The sequence below is a fragment of the Paraphaeosphaeria sporulosa genome (genome assembly GCF_001642045.1).
Source record: "Paraphaeosphaeria sporulosa strain AP3s5-JAC2a unplaced genomic scaffold CC84scaffold_7, whole genome shotgun sequence".
Classification (NCBI taxonomy): domain Eukaryota; kingdom Fungi; phylum Ascomycota; class Dothideomycetes; order Pleosporales; family Didymosphaeriaceae; genus Paraphaeosphaeria; species Paraphaeosphaeria sporulosa.
The window spans coordinates 314,886-331,573 of record NW_017253366.1 but is presented as its reverse complement, the minus strand read 5'-3'; the positions used below and the strand labels follow the sequence as shown (position 1 = coordinate 331,573).

The 16,688-nt window shown below is 53.1% G+C and overlaps 5 protein-coding genes across 5 annotated transcripts; 3 read left to right on the top strand and 2 right to left on the bottom strand.

The window, feature by feature from the left end:
- Nucleotides 1–41: 41 nt before the first annotated feature.
- Nucleotides 42–3,596, bottom strand: CC84DRAFT_1165746 (Sec23/Sec24 family protein-like protein). The gene is made up of 2 exons (XM_018178788.1): nt 272–3,596; nt 42–216 (listed from the first exon to the last, which is right to left on the bottom strand). Exons 1-2 carry the CDS (start codon nt 3,239–3,241, stop codon nt 133–135), a joined length of 3,054 nt encoding a protein of 1,017 aa, XP_018033878.1. The 5' UTR covers nt 3,242–3,596; the 3' UTR covers nt 42–132.
- A 178-nt stretch (nt 3,597–3,774) lies between these two features.
- Nucleotides 3,775–4,921, bottom strand: CC84DRAFT_1165742 (Adaptor protein complex sigma subunit). The gene is made up of 5 exons (XM_018178787.1): nt 4,810–4,921; nt 4,723–4,762; nt 4,643–4,672; nt 4,281–4,511; nt 3,775–4,206 (listed from the first exon to the last, which is right to left on the bottom strand). The coding sequence occupies exons 1-5, from the start codon at nt 4,842–4,844 to the stop codon at nt 4,105–4,107; spliced, it is 438 nt and encodes a 145-aa protein (XP_018033877.1). The 5' UTR covers nt 4,845–4,921; the 3' UTR covers nt 3,775–4,104.
- A 2,325-nt stretch (nt 4,922–7,246) lies between these two features.
- CC84DRAFT_1096436 (ammonium transporter-like protein) lies at nt 7,247–9,040 on the top strand (the record flags this gene model as incomplete). Its single annotated transcript, XM_018174667.1, has 4 exons — nt 7,247–7,316; nt 7,442–7,773; nt 7,823–8,414; nt 8,463–9,040. The coding sequence occupies 4 exons, from the start codon at nt 7,247–7,249 to the stop codon at nt 9,038–9,040; spliced, it is 1,572 nt and encodes a 523-aa protein (XP_018033876.1).
- Nucleotides 9,041–10,963: 1,923 nt separating this feature from the next.
- Nucleotides 10,964–11,848, top strand: CC84DRAFT_1218825 (uncharacterized protein; the record flags this gene model as incomplete). The annotated part of the gene is made up of 1 exon (XM_018183036.1): nt 10,964–11,848. One exon carries the CDS (start codon nt 10,964–10,966, stop codon nt 11,846–11,848), a length of 885 nt encoding a protein of 294 aa, XP_018033875.1.
- Nucleotides 11,849–14,679: 2,831 nt separating this feature from the next.
- Nucleotides 14,680–16,642, top strand: CC84DRAFT_1260655 (uncharacterized protein). The gene is made up of 2 exons (XM_018185001.1): nt 14,680–14,821; nt 14,872–16,642. Exons 1-2 carry the CDS (start codon nt 14,732–14,734, stop codon nt 16,216–16,218), a joined length of 1,437 nt encoding a protein of 478 aa, XP_018033874.1. The 5' UTR covers nt 14,680–14,731; the 3' UTR covers nt 16,219–16,642.
- The last annotated feature ends 46 nt before the right edge of the window (nt 16,643–16,688 follow it).

Sequence of the window (16,688 nt, the reverse complement as noted above, 5' to 3'; positions counted from 1 at the left end):
AAAACCACCAACGTCATGCAATAGTTACGGAGAGGTAATTATGTATCTCCAATGCCATAAATCGTATCGTTCTACTCAAGCCTGTTGTACTCCCAGATTCGCTATGCAATACACATAATCCGCTAAAAGCCCTCAACCCCAGTATGGCGTGCGTAATCCTACAAAGGTCGAGCTTAAGCCGCCGTCAGAGTCCTCTTTCTTTCGCTGTCCTGCGAGCTTTGGAACCAAGTCAGTAAGCGCACATGTCATGATATATACTAGACTAACGTACCTCGAGCTGGATATGTCTGTGCACGTGGACAAGCCAGTCCACGTAGCTCTGAGCCTCGTTGTTGCGGTCCTCATACAACAATCGTGCAAATTCGTACTCCGCCCCATCAAGACCTTGTCGTGCCATCTGCAGAGTCAACGCTTTGGAGCCGCGCGTGTCCTCCAAGTATTGCAAGATGTTGCGTACTTGAGCATTGAGGTGCGTCTCAAGAACTGGAAGTGTCGACACGAATGGATCTAAGCTCTTCAGGCTGTCGTGGCCTTCGCCGAAGAGGTCTTGTAACAGATTTGGCGACACCTGAGCGTGTAACCACAGCAGGCATATCTGACCGTTATCCACGATATAGACACCGCCTTCTTCTACCTTCGAGAAGGATGCGCGGATACCCTCCGGCATCCTGAGATGGCCGTTTTCGTTGGCGAAGCCGTCCTTCTCGTCCAGATTGTGGATCGAGATAATGCGTGGGTAGAGATAGAGCGAAAGCTCCAATGGACTCATAGACTTAAGTAGCCTCATATCATGCACTCTCCGATCTGTGGGCTCCTTGCCACCTTTGAAGGCTCTGGACTTGACCAAGCCAAGAATGTACATGCTAAGCTCCTTGAGGTTCTCCGGCAGAACGAGCTGGCCTGGCGGGTTGTTGTGGCCTGTGAAGTTCTTCCGATATCCAGCGAGGATATCAACAGTCTTCTCTGTCAGCGCGGCACGGAGATCCTTCAGATTCTTCTCGGCCATACGAGCGGCAGCCTCTTTCGCTATGATGGTCACAACAGCATCTTGATCAACGAACTTCAACGACTCTGCAGGTCGTTCGCTGACACTAGCAACGTTGTTAATACATCTCACCCGGCGCTGGCCGCTGGCTGTCGTGTAAAGTAACGCGGCCTGGAAATGGGCATCCAACTTTGGATCGAGTTTGCCATCGTACGAGAACATGACACCGATAGACTTGTCTGCATCGATGACTCCAAATTCCAGATCTGCTCCGAAGGTGTGGTGATAGAAGTTCCCGTGATAGGCCGAGACCTGGAGGCCATTTGAGCAGCGCACTTTCATGAGAGCCTGATATCCAGTTTCTCGAGTAACAGTGTGCTTGATTTCTTTTGACAGTTTGAGCGTATCTCGTGGGGAGTGGAAGTTGGGGTAGTAGAAGATTTCGCCACCGGTGGTAGCTGAGACGTGCCCTATAGTGGCAATATCCAAATAGCCACCGCTAGGTGCGGCCATGAAGAAGTCGACACCAACACCGCTCTCCACCATTTTCTGAGCCACCTTCTTGAATCCTGGATGCTCTGTCGTCAGAAGCTTCTTTTCGGCGTCATTGTTGTGCATGCTGCCATCATCGCGGAGGAACAACCGTCCCGGTCCCCATGTCGGTAGCGCTGCCAAAGAGCAAACGATTTTTCCTCCCGTTGCTGCGAGCGCTTCCACAGCCGAACTCAAAGTCGGAAGTAGCGCCGGTTCGGGATTCTTGAATTCCGAGAACATGTTAGGTAACTGTGTGAGCAGGGATGTGATGACTGCCTTGGACTCTTCCGGGTCAACAAAGAGCCCTTCACTCAGTGGTACAAATGGTTCTTCAAGGTCGGGCATCACCAACATTTGAGCGGCCTCCAGGTTGTGGCTCAAGTTATAGAAATGCATCTCCTTGTCAAAGGTGACAATGCCGACCTTGGCACCTTCGGGAAGCCTTCGTTGGGTCTGACCAGCGTTTTCGGACTGCTCGTTCTCGCGACCGTAGAGTGCGCTGATGATACCTTCGCAGAAGCCGTCCAGGAAGCCGCGGTTCACAGCTTCTGCGCTCACGTCTATCAAGAACAGCCATCTTAGCCCGACGGGCTCCTTTGACCAGTACTCCCTGGGAACCATGAAGTCAACCGTTCCTAGCGTCAGTTCCGGCCGTTGCAATCGGTCCACTCGCACTCCAGATGGATCCGTAGGCGCAAAATACTCGGCAGGCACATCGTTCGGATAAGTGCACATGTTGCATACAAATTTGTTGCCACCAGATTTGAATTGCATGAAAGGGTTGATGTATGTTCGGCATCGCCTACATCTAGGTGGACCGGTATCACCAAAGTCCAGGACTGGTATTGGCTGTTCGCCTTCCTGTAACTTGGCGAGAGGTTGGAGAACTAGACCAAGTGGCAGATGGGTGGAGCCCAGGGCATCGGCGCTGTTCGGTATACTGTTCAAGGTAAGTCGGGCGAACTTTGGCGAAGAGTTGCCCTGGTCGAATGCCACAAAAGGTGTCAGTGCTGGTGGTGGAAGATGATGTTCCATGGTAGGATATACATGCTCCAGATAATACTTTGCGGGTGCGTCACGCGATCGTGGAATGCTCGGTATCTGCTCTGGGTCCACTCGACCTTGCTGTGAAGAGGCCGGCGAGCCTTGCAATTGATCGCCTGTGCGCGCAGCATGTTGCATGCCTGTGGCGGGATTCGAAGGCGAAAACATTGGTGCAGCAGCTGGGAATTGGTTCATTGCAGGTGTTATCTCTGGTTGCGCCCATTGCGGCCCGCCAACCTGGGGAGAGTTCAGGAACTGGTTAGGGGTTCCGTTCTGGCTCTGCGGCATGCCGTTGAATGCCTGCGGGCTGCCAGCCGGTCCTTCGATGTTGTGATATGCATGCCGGTCCTTCTTTTTGTGCCTGACGGTGCCTGTCTGCTCCGCTCCCAGCCCCATTCCTCCCACTTGCTGTGCCAAAGTATCCACAGACTGTCCGGCCTGTCTCGGCGGGAGGTCCTGCGGTGGAAAGTATCCTTGCTGCTGACCTGGCGTAGGAACCTGATTCGGCGTTCCTACGTACTGACTGGGGGTTTGACCGTATGCGGGGCTGCCAGTTTGCTGATATCCTGTAGGGCCAGCAGCGACTGGAGGCCGGAACTTTGGTTCTTCTTTGCGGGGAGGGCCATTCGGGTTCGGCGAGCCCTGTCCGAGGGCGTGGTACATCGTGAACTCGGACATGGTTGCGGCGCGAGCGCTCACCGTCGAAGTTTAGGGCGGAGGCAAGTGACTGGGTTCGCGATAGCTAGGGGTTACTTGGGGGTCGCGGAAGGGTTCTGGGGCAGAGCATATCAAGGCACAACCGCAGCTGAGGCCTTGCGGGGCGTGTAGTTAATCTCTTGAATTTGGATGATCTGGCATCTGGAAAGTTCAACGTTCAAACATACCGAGCCCTGGCCCGTGCACTACAATGGTCGCACCTTCCGATCGAGACCGTCGCCGACACAACATCAGGAAGTCACGCCACGTGCCATAGGGATGCCTGCACTGGACCGGAATAGATAACTGCATCTTACCGAACTGCTTCACATACGAAGCGCAATGATCACACACGATGATACTATCACATCGCTAACGAGCATGCGGCGGGGTAGCTTCAAGGTCAGCTACTAGGCTAGAGTTTCAGAGCTATAAAATATCAGGACGGACTGTTCATTTTTAATTCTGTGATTGCATCGTACAGTGAGTCTTACAAGACGAGGTGTACTCCAGATGTCCAGTTTCTTGTGGCATCCCCCATGGGTCATGGAAGGTAGCATTGGATTGAATTAATTAATCAATCCTCTAAAAGCTTCGTGCTCGATAAAGCCTCCTTCGACATCTAAATGGGTACCTGAGATTGTAGCATAGCTACCCCTTCCGCATTCACTGCGTTCCTCCGCGGAGCACGGGTGCCTCGCAATCCGCGCGGAACCTGATAGTTTGCTCCTCCAGAACTTCGACCTCTTCGAGTTCTCTCGTCCCTGTTATGCGCCAGTGTTTTCCAAATGCATACCATCTGATACCATGATCCCGTCTGTAGTAGATATGAGCTAACCCAGCTCCTACTCCAACTTATCAAGATGTGCGAGTCGTGTCAGCACCACCGTTTTACTCGTTTCTTCGATCTCGCCGGCCAAGAACACTTCATCGAGGATTGCGTAGACCTACGGCCTGTTAGCTATACGGCCTTTCTCTGCAAAGTTCCATCGCAAGCATCTGCCATGGGAGAGGCACCCACCTTGTAGAAGTTGAAGACCAGATCCAGCTCGCAGACGTTGCCGAAAAAGGCATCGAGCACTTCCACAAAGAAATGTATAGCCTCCAGATATGCCAACTCGTTATCGTTTGTGTCAACGCATGCGCAGAAGAATAGCCCGGCGTAACGTCGATATATTATCTTGGACATGTTGCGGAATTCGACGAAGTTGGACTGGTGTTTCTGATCGCGAGGCGCAATGAGGCGGTGGACCTAGCAGAGTTAGTTGCCATTCGAGATGTCGTGTTCGAAGCATTGCGGAGGGTGGGCGAAACGTCAGCAGGACTTCGTGAGCCGCTGAGAAGACGGGGGACGCGGAGCTGGGTGGACAAGGGTAGATATACCTCGCCCTTGAGCTTGATTTTCTCTTCATCCTTATACGCGGTTAGTATCTGCGTGCATAACATCGAGTGTCGCAACGTACGCTATACGGCGCATACCACTTGGCCAATCTCGTCTTCCCCCTGAGATTTCGTCAGTGCCGCTCTTGTCGAGCACTAGCCTCACATACTGGCGGTTCTGAATCAGAATGAACGAGAGAACCATAGTGGCAGGCTTGCTGCGCAGGTGGAGCAGCGTGTTCCGCTCAGATGGTAACACTCGTGGAGGGTGTTGAATTGGGGAACCTTCGAAGACTTGGCGGGGTCAAGCGCCCGCGCCTCTGCAGGCATTCGCCCCACTTTTAACCGTTCGCTTGGCGGCTGTGTGGATCATTTCGCGTGGTTTTGGCTCGAGCATCGATCATGATGCAACAGTCTTAGAATGAACCCATGATGAAAAAGTATTCTTCTCAATATAAGCAGACAACAGGACCAAGACCACATGCCATTCCCAGCCCATCCCAGAAGATGCATTCCCTTGGGTAGGATTACACGACCCAAGGTGCACTTGTACCCAACGAATTAGTGGATCATATAAGGATACCAATACTGCCTTGACTAGAGTCACCTTGAACTACTACATTCTATCTTCGAAATCTTTCTGCTACACTGCACTGTTCCCAACAGCTACCTCGAAAGCTCGACCATCTGCTACGGTGCCGCTTCTTTGTGACGACAACAATGTTCAACATTACCCCTGGGCCCACGTATCTGGGCGATGGCTATACTCCGCTTACGTTTGCTTACTTTGAGCAGCTAATTGGTTTTTGAACGGAGCGTCGTGCCCCCCTCAAAGTCAAAGTGAGCTCCGACACAGGTCCTGAACACCTATGCTTACTCCTGCGGCATTTATAATATCATCTGATGAATATCGAAACGAGAACGCGGCCAAGATCCGATACGTCCAAGTGCCGTTTGGCACGCGATTGTTAGACAGCGTATGTACTAATCTCAGGTCCGAGGTCGGACACGCCGGGATTGGCTGGCGGCATTACCTCGTAGAATTCCGATAGTCAGGTAATTGCTACACACACATTTGCGCAAGCCAGATAACACAGACAACTTTGGTCAATGCTTTCCAAGACAAAATGAAACACATGTGAGTGAAAATAGCACACTCGTACAAGCATTGCTGGTCCATGTGAGCGTCGCCGTCCTCAGCACCACTGTCTGAAAACCTGTCCCACGCCAGGTGTGCGTGCTCCACGCCCGAAAACCGCACCCCACTGGTCAGGACCCAGATTACGGTTCCCCATGGTTTTGAGCTTGCCTTTGCGGAACATACAGGGCCGTACAATACGGGGCGCGGGGGCAGGCTGACCTGCAGGGAAATCGTTCCACGACGGCGGAGCACGCCCACGCCCACAATGTTGTATCGACAGGGAAGACAGGCACACAGACCTACATGCGCTCTCGTACTTGTATTGCTGGCATGTTCCAGCCCTACATGAAAGGGGCTGTGGGGAGTGGGAGCCATCGAAGTTGTCCTTGGGCGGCGCAGCGATGACTTCGCCGAGTTGAGTTCTGGAACGGGGTAGCACGCTACCGGACAGGAACGTTTCTCCCCGTAACGGGGCGATCTGTACCAGTGCCTGGGAGACGAGTGCTACCGACGCAGCCTCGCACAGGGCATAAGGCGCGAGCACGTGAGTGGTACAGCGCCCGCGCAGGCGGCTGCGTGCATTCTCGAGTCGCGATGGACACAGCAGCCAGCAGCGAGCACGACAATGGTCAGGCTGCTGTGTGGAGCGACCCCGGACCGAGGGTAGGTCGGCCAGGGCGCGCGGAGCAGGTCTGTCGAGGGTTATCTCTGCCATCAACGAAATAACATAATGGTTCGTAGCGCCGTCCGCTGCTGGCGTTTGACATGTGGCGGCGAGCCGCGCAGGGACCGACTCGAGATTGGCTTAGGCCGGCGCCATGCCCGCTTCCGGCGGTAGTGGCATTCCTTATCTCGAGTGTACCTCATCGCCTTAGCAAAATCCCACCCCCAAAGCTCCCGCCGCACCTGAGACTGGCCCTGCTGGTGCGACCGTCATGGCAAAGTCACCGTTGGGCGCCGCAAGCCAGGTCCCACCGCTTACTAGCGAGGCGCTCCCGCCATGGGCCTCTTGCGGGCGCGATCGGCCATTTGGCAGTCGCAGGCGCGCCGTAGACCCAGGCCTCTTATCAGCAGGCAAAGAGCGGCACCGTAACAGGGCGAGATAAGAGCAAAACAGTCCATGCTGCGCGGTGACGCCAACCCGCCCAAACCCGGCACCAGAAGAACAAAGCTCCAGATCTACTAACGCGGGGGTAGTCGTTTATTTTGCCTTCCCAGACGCGCCAGGAGCACCCACCCTGATAAGAGAGAGATCAACCATTAAAGGCCCCGGCGTGCCTTTCGCGTCCTTTCACAGGCTCCGGTTTTTCCCATTACGCTGGTCACTATATCATAACAGTGCCCCGGCTTCCCACTCTCCCTTGTCTTCACCTCCAGCCCATACCGACCACCCGACCTTCCTTTGACCTTTGTACGCTGTCCGGTACCTTGCCAGACCAATACCAAGCCTACCAAACTCGCCCTCCATGTCGTATTCCTGGGTGGGCGCACCCACTGAGTTCAATGGGACCAATTCAGAGACCGGGGGAGATTCTGGTGAGTGCCTTACCTCGTGTCACCACCCACGTGCATACGCAACACAAGAGCCGGATCCGCGGCCGCCATCAACATTCCTCACAGCTACATCACGAGCAGAAAGCTGACCATCTTGTGAATTCTAGCCACCGAGAACTTGAACCAATGGTACCAATCTGGCGACCAGGCCTACATCATCATAGCAGCCGCTATGGTGATGGTGATGGTGCCTGGTCTAGGATTCCTCTACTCTGGCCTCGCTCGAAGGAAGTCTGCGCTTTCCATGATATGGGCCTGCATGTTCTCGAGTTCCGTCATCACTTTCCAATGGTACTTCTGGGGATATTCGCTCGCCCTTAGTGGCTCGGCCACGAACGGTTTTATCGGAGATCTGCGGAGGTTTGGGCTCATGAACACTCTTGGTGCTCCCAGTCCTGGAAGCCCGCTTGTTCCTGAGCTTTTGTATGCCTTTTACCAGGTACGTGCGAATTGTTATCTTCACTCCCCTAGCTAATCGGTCCTCTTAGATGCAATTTTGTGCCGTCACCGCCGCCATTATCGTCGGAGCTGTTGCCGAGCGCGGTCGTCTTATTCCCATGATGATCTTCATTTGGATCTGGGCCACAATCGTTTACTGCCCCGTTGCCTGCTGGGCTTGGGGTGCAAATGGATGGTTCTTCGCATGGGGTGGCTTGGATTACGCTGGTGGAGGTCCCGTCGAGATCGTATCCGGAATGTCTGCCCTCGCCTACTCTATGGTTCTCGGTCGCCGCCAGGAGAAGATGATGCTGAACTTTCGCCCGCACAACGTTTCGTTGATCACCCTCGGTACCGTCTTCCTCTGGTTCGGCTGGTTGGGCTTCAACGGCGGCTCTGCTTTCGGTGCCAACCTGCGTGCAACCGTCGCCTGCTGGAACAGCAACTTGACCGCCATGTTCGCCGCGATGACTTGGGTTCTCCTCGATTGGCGTCTCGCACGCAAATGGTCCATGGTCGGTTGGTGCTCAGGATGCATTTCGGGTCTCGTCGCTGCTACCCCAGCCTCTGGTTTCATCACCCCGTGGGCTAGCGTTGCTCTCGGCATCACCACTGGCATTGTTGCTAACTTTGCTACCAAGAGTATGTTTGCTGCTACCTAATGCCACGAATGTCGCTAACGATTTGCAGTCAAGTTCTGGATCAAGATCGATGATGCCCTCGATGTGTTCGCTGAGCACGGTGTCGCCGGAATGGTCGGTCTCATCTTCAACGGTATCTTTGCCGCTCCTTACATTGTCGGTCTCGACGGCGTCAACTCGATCGAAGGCGGCTGGATCATGCACAACTGGAAGCAGATGTACATCCAGATTGCGTACATCGTCGCCTGCACTGCCTACTCCTTCGTCGTCAGCGCCCTCATCGCTTTCGCCATCGACAAGATTCCTGGTCTCCACCTGCGTGCCTCTGAGGAAGCTGAGCTCCTCGGTATGGACGACGACCAGCTCGGTGAATTCGCATACGATTACGTTGAGGTCCGTCGCGACTACCTGGCGTGGACGCCCGCTAAGAGCGACCCGATCACTGCCGAGCACGACATTCCTCAAGGCGACCGCCACGGTATCTCCCAACACAGTCAAATGCTCGAGGGCAAGGCACCGAGCGAGAGCAGCCACGATGGCGCCCATACCGGCATCGGCGGCGACCGCCACGCGGTCGCTGCAGGCCCTGAGGGCGTTCAGAACGAGAAGAACAGCCTCGAGCACTGAATGCTCAGCTGTTCAGATGTTGTTCTTCACTTGATTTTATTGTGTGTAGCATTTTGGCTGGAGTTCGAGATACCACCTTTGCGTCTGTCTTTTCTATCAATGGGAAAAGCGTCATGCGCTGAAAGCTCGAGGCTGTTTGATTGTCGGTGGTGGAGCGACCATCAAATAAACCTTTTCCTCGCGTTTTAATACACTGTACATATATTTTACTCAGAATGTCGCTTTAATCTACGATTAACCTTACGCATGATTCTTCGCTTGCATCTACATGTCCGTATCTATCCTCTGGTTCTGCTTCGCTCTACGCGCATACTTGCATTATCTGCCAAGCACGGATGAGGTGTTGGCACGATCGCAGGCTCACGCTAAGACTCATTTCTTATCTCTTCCACCTGCAACATTCATTGCATCCTCCCTCTGGAAACCTGGGGAACGCTCGCTAGCACCCATGTCTCGCCATGTATGATGTCACGGCCGCGCGCATCAACCTGCTGAATGGTCGTCGGTTCGCTCCATGTACTGGTGGTATGGGCGCGCAAGTCACCTTATCTCGCAGCAGCAAGTCTTAGGACGGCGACGACGCGTCGCATGCATATTCGCACGGCTTGAGCACCAGCACTGGTGGTTGGATGGCCCGCGTCGCGTGAGTGGTGACGCGAGGACGCCTCGGTCCACGCCAAGCTAGTGGCTTGATATGTACGGGGATGGAGCGCGTGGGAGAGGGAGATGGGTGTGTTGGGTTTCGATCAGGAGACGGGGAGTGATAGCGAGCTGGGGCGTCCAGTCCTTGGGTTTGAGTCGATGACGGCATGTGAGTTGGGCTTATCTCGGTATTTGAGATGGTGTGATACCTGGAGTGGAGGGGCAGGGGCCTTGGCTCCAAGGACACCGCGGAGGTTGGTGGTGTTCAGCGCGTGAATGTAAAATGCGGATGATACGGTATACATCGCTGACACGCGTAGGAGAGTTCAGGTTGTCCCGAAGTCAATTATCGAGGGACTGGCTGAGCAGGTGTTTGCTGTATCCGCTTCCCACGCACATTCGAGAATGTCAGTCTGTCACTCAGCTTCGAAGCTTTAACGTACTTCGTATTACTTCGATGGAGAGCAGTATAACTGCATCAGCTCGAAAACAAGATGTTGTCCTCACGATGCAGACGACCACTTCAAGTAAGCACGTCAACACAACGACGGCTTACCACCGACAGTTTCTTGAAAACTTTGACAACTTCAGGATGATCCTTCTTGTAAGCTGCCATTGCTACGCAGCAGCTCGTGGTCTCCGACATAGCAGTCACACGCATGTACGGGCTGTTCGGTAGTTGAGCCACTTTGCAGATGTCTAAACCGGTCCTACTCCCTAACTCACTCACCAAGGCCATCATCTGATCTACTCTCTCATCCAGACCGCCATATTGCAAATATTTGCAGTCCGTTCGCACATGCAGATCACGGCTCCAGCTGCTCATCTCACCTCTAAGGCCCAGAGTCTCACTTGCCAACACCACGACCCGAACAAAGACCCGCCCTATTCTAGACCGCACGCACGTGCGACAAGAGATGGCACATTCGTCAAAGCTATTCTTAAGCGGACAAAGACAGGCGCTGCGCGAACAAAGGCATATCTCCATCAAAGAGGCCTCCGGTTGCTAATTGTGATCATGGTGCTCACATATTATGAATAATGTTCCCGAGTCTCTAAAACGATACTTCGTCGTGTCTCTTTTGCCGCGGTTGTCTGCACGATCCGTTGAGTTTGGTCGGTGCGAACCTTGCGTCGCTCACCCATATATCATACCATTCCATATCGAGGTTGAAGAGAAGTAAAGCAATGCTAGTCTTTGAAGCAATTCCATCCGTACCAAACCACCGTACATCTCCTTACCATCCACGCCTTCAATTTCAGCATCTAGGACAGCAGATCATGCCCACCAAGACCAAGCCATTCTTCCAACTCCACCCGGCCCCCTTCAAACCCTCGTACTTGTCTCTTCCCCCTTCCCCTTTCTCTCCGCCCACCCCTCTCCCTCTCTTTAACCCACCTCCGCCCCACACCCTCACATTCCCCACGCCCTCGACGCCCTCCCCGCCACCTCTCCCCCTCCAATGGCTCTGGCAGTGCCATCGGTGCCGCCGCACCTATTCACTCGGCGTGACCCGGCGGTGCCTAGAGGACGGCCACACATTTTGTGCGGGAGGCGTGACAGAGGTGAAGAGCTGGCGGAGGCCGCTGCGGGCCGTGCGGGTGCGGAGGCATCGGGCGTGCGCAAGTGAGTTTGACTATAGGGGTTGGAAGACCTGGGGGCGTTGGAAGAGGAGTGGGTACGGGAGGAAGGATAGTATCTATGGAGATGAGGAGTGTTTCCCCAGTTCGTCTCCATCAGAAGGTTCCATCGAGGACAGCCATGTTTCAATGGCCATCACCGCGAGCATGACGCGGTCTCGGACTCCTCGGAAAGACTGCTGGAACACCTGCGACTACCCCTCCGAGTGCCGCTGGGGCAAGCAATTCGGCGTGCACACATCCCTCGAATCAGTCGTCACTCTGCCGCCGATCGAGCCCCTCCTACCACCTCCGCCCACCGAGGGTATCGTCAAGCCAGACAACTGTAAGGAGGTGAAGCAAGATAAGAAAGACAAGACGGACTTTTGGGGCGCGCTGATCGCGAGTGCAACAAGCCGGAAGAGCGTGCCGCCGTCATGTCCGCCGGCGAGTAACATCGATATAGGCGGCGAGAAAGCGGATTATGCAACGGTGAGTGATAAAGATGGGGGTGTAATAATGGGCAACGGGGATTTGGAACTCTAGCAGCCGGAGAATTTACTTCTCGCCCAGTCAGTACCGAATTTGCCGGAGGCGGGACCTATCACGATTTTTTCGCCCGCGGTCACCGTGAAAGAGATGATTGGGAAGAGTGCAAAGCGGACGAGGTCCTCCTGTAAGCTGACAGAGTTAGGGGAGAAGGCTAGCACGGTACTTTATGCGCAAGCGCTGGAGGAGCTTCCCCGGCTGGAGAGGGTAAGGAGTAGAGACAGCGGTTATCATTCTACACCTGAGCTGGAGGAAAGTGGCAAAACGATGTAAATGTAATATTAATCGCATCTTTCTTGTACTGTGTGGGTCTGCATCTGTGCGTTATTGCTTCTATCGGAGTATCCGCTGGCGGATTGATCAATTGGTTGTCATGGTACCGGTATAACATGTGATACTAAACAACGTTGGTGCGCGATAGGCCCTCAAAATCCCGCCATTTTTGGCGTCAAAACTTCCTTGAAATACATTCCTTATAACGCGCCGGTGATTGAAAGTTATGCGACCCAGGGTAGAATTATGGGAGGTAAGCCCACGGACGTTGCGCTAGCTACGCCGCCCCTTAGTTGTCGCTCGCCCCCAACATATCGGTACGCTCTGGACTCTCAACTCTCAACTCTCAACTCTCATTCTTCTGAACCATATCAGGTCATTCGTTAGCGACTCCATCTCCTGTTTGACCACGTCCATCACCCTTCTACTATGAACAGTCTACCGCAAGAAATTGTCGACAGCATCGGCAAACACCTCGATCGCGACGATCTTGAAAACACGCTTTTGATTTCACAGCCTTTTCAGTATGCAGCTGAAAGGTTTTCTAGCGCTTTTTCCACATACACACCGAATCAAGACAGTGTGGAAGATTTCCTGGGGACCTATAGCGGACGACGATTTTTTCGATACCTCCGTCAAGTTGAGCTGAAGACTAGTGTACCGGCGCTGGTATGTAGTCACAATGGTCCCGGAAATATCGAGCTCATCATATACACCCCCACAATAGCTATTGCTAGAGGATGTTGTTGTATTCATCGCGCGTTCAGTAGCTGGCGCGTACATTTGATTTCTCCGGACTCGCTCCCGAATCTTGGATCGGTTCGATCTCTACGCGTTGAGCTCGGAACGTCAACAAATTACAATTTTAAGCCTGAGCCGCCTCTGCGTAAACTCGACCTTCACATAATTCTAGATCTTGCCAGGAAACTACCCAACCTGAACCTTCTGGTATGTAATATTGTTGGCTATGACTGGATGCTAGGTACAACTTCCGAAGAAGCTCGCTACATCACATATGACTGGGCTGGACCCTGTTGAGACTCTCGCCGCGACTTTGCACAAGCGTTCAACTCTATCGGAATTACACTCCAGAAGCTAAGTCATGTACGACTGGACTTTATTTTCCCTCTTGAAGTCGTCGATCAAACATACCAACGCCTTGCAATGCCAGATCTTACACATCCGTCCATATACGACGTCTTCAGCACCAGCCTCCGTCTCCTTTCGCATCAGCTTCGCATAATGATGTTACAAGTGATTGCTGATCATAGCTTGTTTTGGCATAACGATGTGACTACTCCTTCGTGGCCAAACCTTGAAAAGCAGTTGCTTCCCCTTCTGGATCCGGATGCTTTCGGGGCCCACATAATAAGGGAGAACACGAAGGCTTCGAGATCACTACCAAATCTTAACCCCCCACTAGAAACCACTGAACAAGATGAAAAATCGGAATTTAGTTACGAAAACTTCGACTGGATGAACTACTGCACTCGTGCACAATTTTCTCATTGTACCGAACGATGAAGTACTGAGACTCTTTCTTGTCACATTCGCCAAAGCTGCGGCTTCGATGCCTGCGCTGAAACAGGTTGCGTTGTGGGCACCATTATGTGGGCACCATTACATTTTCAGGACGACTGGGTACAGTACGAAGATTTTGATGTCAAGAATATTTCCCAATACACCCAGGACAAGCTTGCATGGGGCTTCAATATGTAAGACCATACACAGAAGCATCTTCGGACTATCCAAACGAAGACGTCTTTGCTGTTCGCCGAGGTGGCACATGGCAAAGTGGCGCCCAGGTGCAGCTCTTCTTGATATCTTCTACGAGATTGACTGAAAATAGCATGGTGAAGCTGTAGAAATGCATTGGGAGGACTATTGGTATAAGTCTGGTCTCGTGACCAGGGATTACTTTGAGTCCTGGGAAGCATGGGTCTTTCGCTGAGGACTTTTCTTGTTCAGTTCTTTCCACTGATCATCAATGGGAAATGGGCACTCAAGTGCATAGGAATCAATCACTAGGGTGAAAAGGGAACAGCAATGCTGCAACGTTCCACAGCTCGCCCAGCGGCTGTGAGATTCCGCAAAGGGCCAAACAATACGCCTGCAAGCGGCGTGGTTTCTTCACAACAACCCCACCGATTTCACTTTCATTACCACAGTGGGTGAGAACAGGAACCGGACTCTCCTCGTAATGAGCCTCGCCAAATCGTCCGGTCTATTCCTCACTCCGGTGTACCTACCCAGGTCTCCCCGACTTCTATACGGCACCGGGATTCGCGCCTATTTTGTATGAGTGCTTAGATCATCTTCATACGCACGCTTGCTGAAATTGAACGTCTCAAGTGCGAACCATATGTGCATGTACACGAAGTCCTGGCAGGTGAGATACTTCGTCAATTTCATTTTGTTGACATCTTCAAAGGATTTCTTGGAGCAATTTACAGGGTTTAAATCAGGCAGAAGCCGGAAATTTTCGGCAAGCGCCATGTAAGCGCCGATTTGAGGAGGCTGGAGCTCCACCTTCAAACTTGACACTTGATTGCTTCCATCTCTGCACCTTTATGTCAGGTTAACACCTTAGCTTGCAGCCAGACCGAGATGAGTATCCCATTCAGATCCCGTAATCGTGCTCCTCCCCCTTTGCCGCCGCGCAAACCATCCAACCTGCGATCGACACATGACAGTCGGGTGAGTCCGCTCTTTGGCGTCGCCGAGTCATGGTAGACTGATGGAAAAAGCGAGCCAAATATATTTGTAGCTGCGGAGCCAACAACAAGGCCAATGCCTGCACATGCACCACCTGCCAAAGTCTCCTGCGGAACCACGACTCCCCATGCGTCTACCAAGGCCGTTGCGTAGAGCCACTTGCGTGGCACATTGAGCATGAACCAGTGTTGAACCAGGCACATTGTCCGCTCTACTCTGTGATTCCAAAGGAGCTGCGTGACTTGATTTTTATGTATGCCTTAACTGACTCAAAGGCTCACTCGTTCGAGAGCATCGTACACCGAAATGCTAGGCGATTCCGGATGCGAATGATTGGAACTCGACGCAACGACATCGCAACTGACCTGCTCCTCACATGTCGAGCCGTCTATCACGAGACATGGATGCTTCCACTTTCACTCAACCCTTACATCTTGTACAGTCTGGGAGAGCATCACCGTATACCCTACGAACCGAGAGGACTACCATATCCATGGCAGGTGGCGCTTATCCAGAGCTTGGATATCACAGTTCAACAATATTTACTTGAAGGCAAGGCACCGGGTTTCCCAAATTCGTTGCAGAATAATCTCCACGGCCCATCAGGCTGGCAGCCAGAAGCGCGGCATCGAGGCATATACGTGGCTCCGGGAAATTTCAGGCACGAAATCGTGGGGTCAACGGAAAATTTGGCAAGCCTCTCGATGCTCAAACCCTGCTTCAAAAGCTTCTGCTGCGTCCCCTCAGAGGAGGGACTGGACCGACACTTCCTTTCGCACCTGCTGGGCAAGGCTACCATTGAATCAAGAGGCATTTCTGGTCTCCACCTGCCGTGGTCTTCCGCTATGCGGGTTGCTCAAGCTCGGCCTATTGTCCACCTCACACTGCGCATCGAATCCTCGGACTGGTGGGCTTGGACCGATTCACCAACGAGCACTGATCCCACGCATCACCTCGGTCTTGATCCGAACGTCGGTGATGGTATTCTCGCCAGACGACCCACGGCAGCACTCATGCGTGAGCTCGCGAACAGACGTCGCTCGGGAAACCATCCACCCACTTTTGCAGACGAGGACCCTGACCGAAGTCCAGGGTGGGCGGCGACAATCGGACGAATGCCTGATTTGAAATGTCTGGAGCTGGTCCTGGAAACCTTTACGGAGAAACGAGCGCAGCTGGAGCAGGTTGTCGAAGCTGCGAAGACGTGGAGGTTTCCTATCAAGAATGCATCCTATGAGTTGATCTGGGATGGACACGTGGATCATAGTGGCTGGAGTTTGGGGGATAGTCGGCCAGAAGTTCCCAACGAGGAGTGGCACCGCAGGAGCAATGCCTTCGACGTTCGGATCATACGCTTCACAAGGAAGAGGACTGCGTGAGACTTAAATAGGTGACGGCAGATGCGCTGGCTGTCATACCTTCTGGAGAAATCGAAGGTCCGAAACGCCATGCGGGTTGATTGCCTGATACCGTATACCAAATGTATCCAATCATAGGGGTTGACAGAAAAACCTGGACTTTGTGGCCAGAAAATGCAGGGATCAACTATTAGACAACAGTCTTGTGACTGTTTTGTACAGTAAGGTCTTACGGACAAGATGAGCCAAACTCCAAATTTTTGTGTCAGCCACGGTGAACCCGGGCGCGAGATGATGTCGTTGGTGTTGGTGCCTGCCTAAGCTTTGCGCCAGTTGCCCCACCAAAGTTTCCTAGCTCCATCATCCCGCATTACATAGCAAACAGTGCGGCGTTCTGATCAACTCCTACACCATAAGTTTTGTACCTCCCCTACTCCCCTCTTTCTCTCAGATTTTGCCCCTCGATACGTCTCCAATAATCTCCGGCGTGC

Excerpts from the sequence above, each read along its gene's own strand:
- CC84DRAFT_1260655 (XM_018185001.1), top strand. The coding sequence starts at position 14,732 with ATGAGTATCCCATTCAGATCCCGTAATCGTGCTCCTCCCCCTTTGCCG. Across the intron at positions 14,822-14,871 it reads GATCGACACATGACAGTCGG|CGAGCCAAATATATTTGTAG; the intron begins GTGAGTCCGCTC and ends TGATGGAAAAAG.
- CC84DRAFT_1165742 (XM_018178787.1), bottom strand. The coding sequence starts at position 4,844 with ATGGTTCTCTCGTTCATTCTGATTCAGAACCGCCA. Across the intron at positions 4,673-4,722 it reads AGTGGTATGCGCCGTATAGC|GATGAAGAGAAAATCAAGCT; the intron begins GTACGTTGCGAC and ends ACCGCGTATAAG. Across the intron at positions 4,512-4,642 it reads AAATCAAGCTCAAGGGCGAG|GTCCACCGCCTCATTGCGCC; the intron begins GTATATCTACCC and ends TAACTCTGCTAG.
- CC84DRAFT_1165746 (XM_018178788.1), bottom strand. The coding sequence starts at position 3,241 with ATGTCCGAGTTCACGATGTACCACGCCCTCGGACAGGGCTCGCCGAAC. Across the intron at positions 217-271 it reads ACAGACATATCCAGCTCGAG|CTCGCAGGACAGCGAAAGAA; the intron begins GTACGTTAGTCT and ends TTGGTTCCAAAG.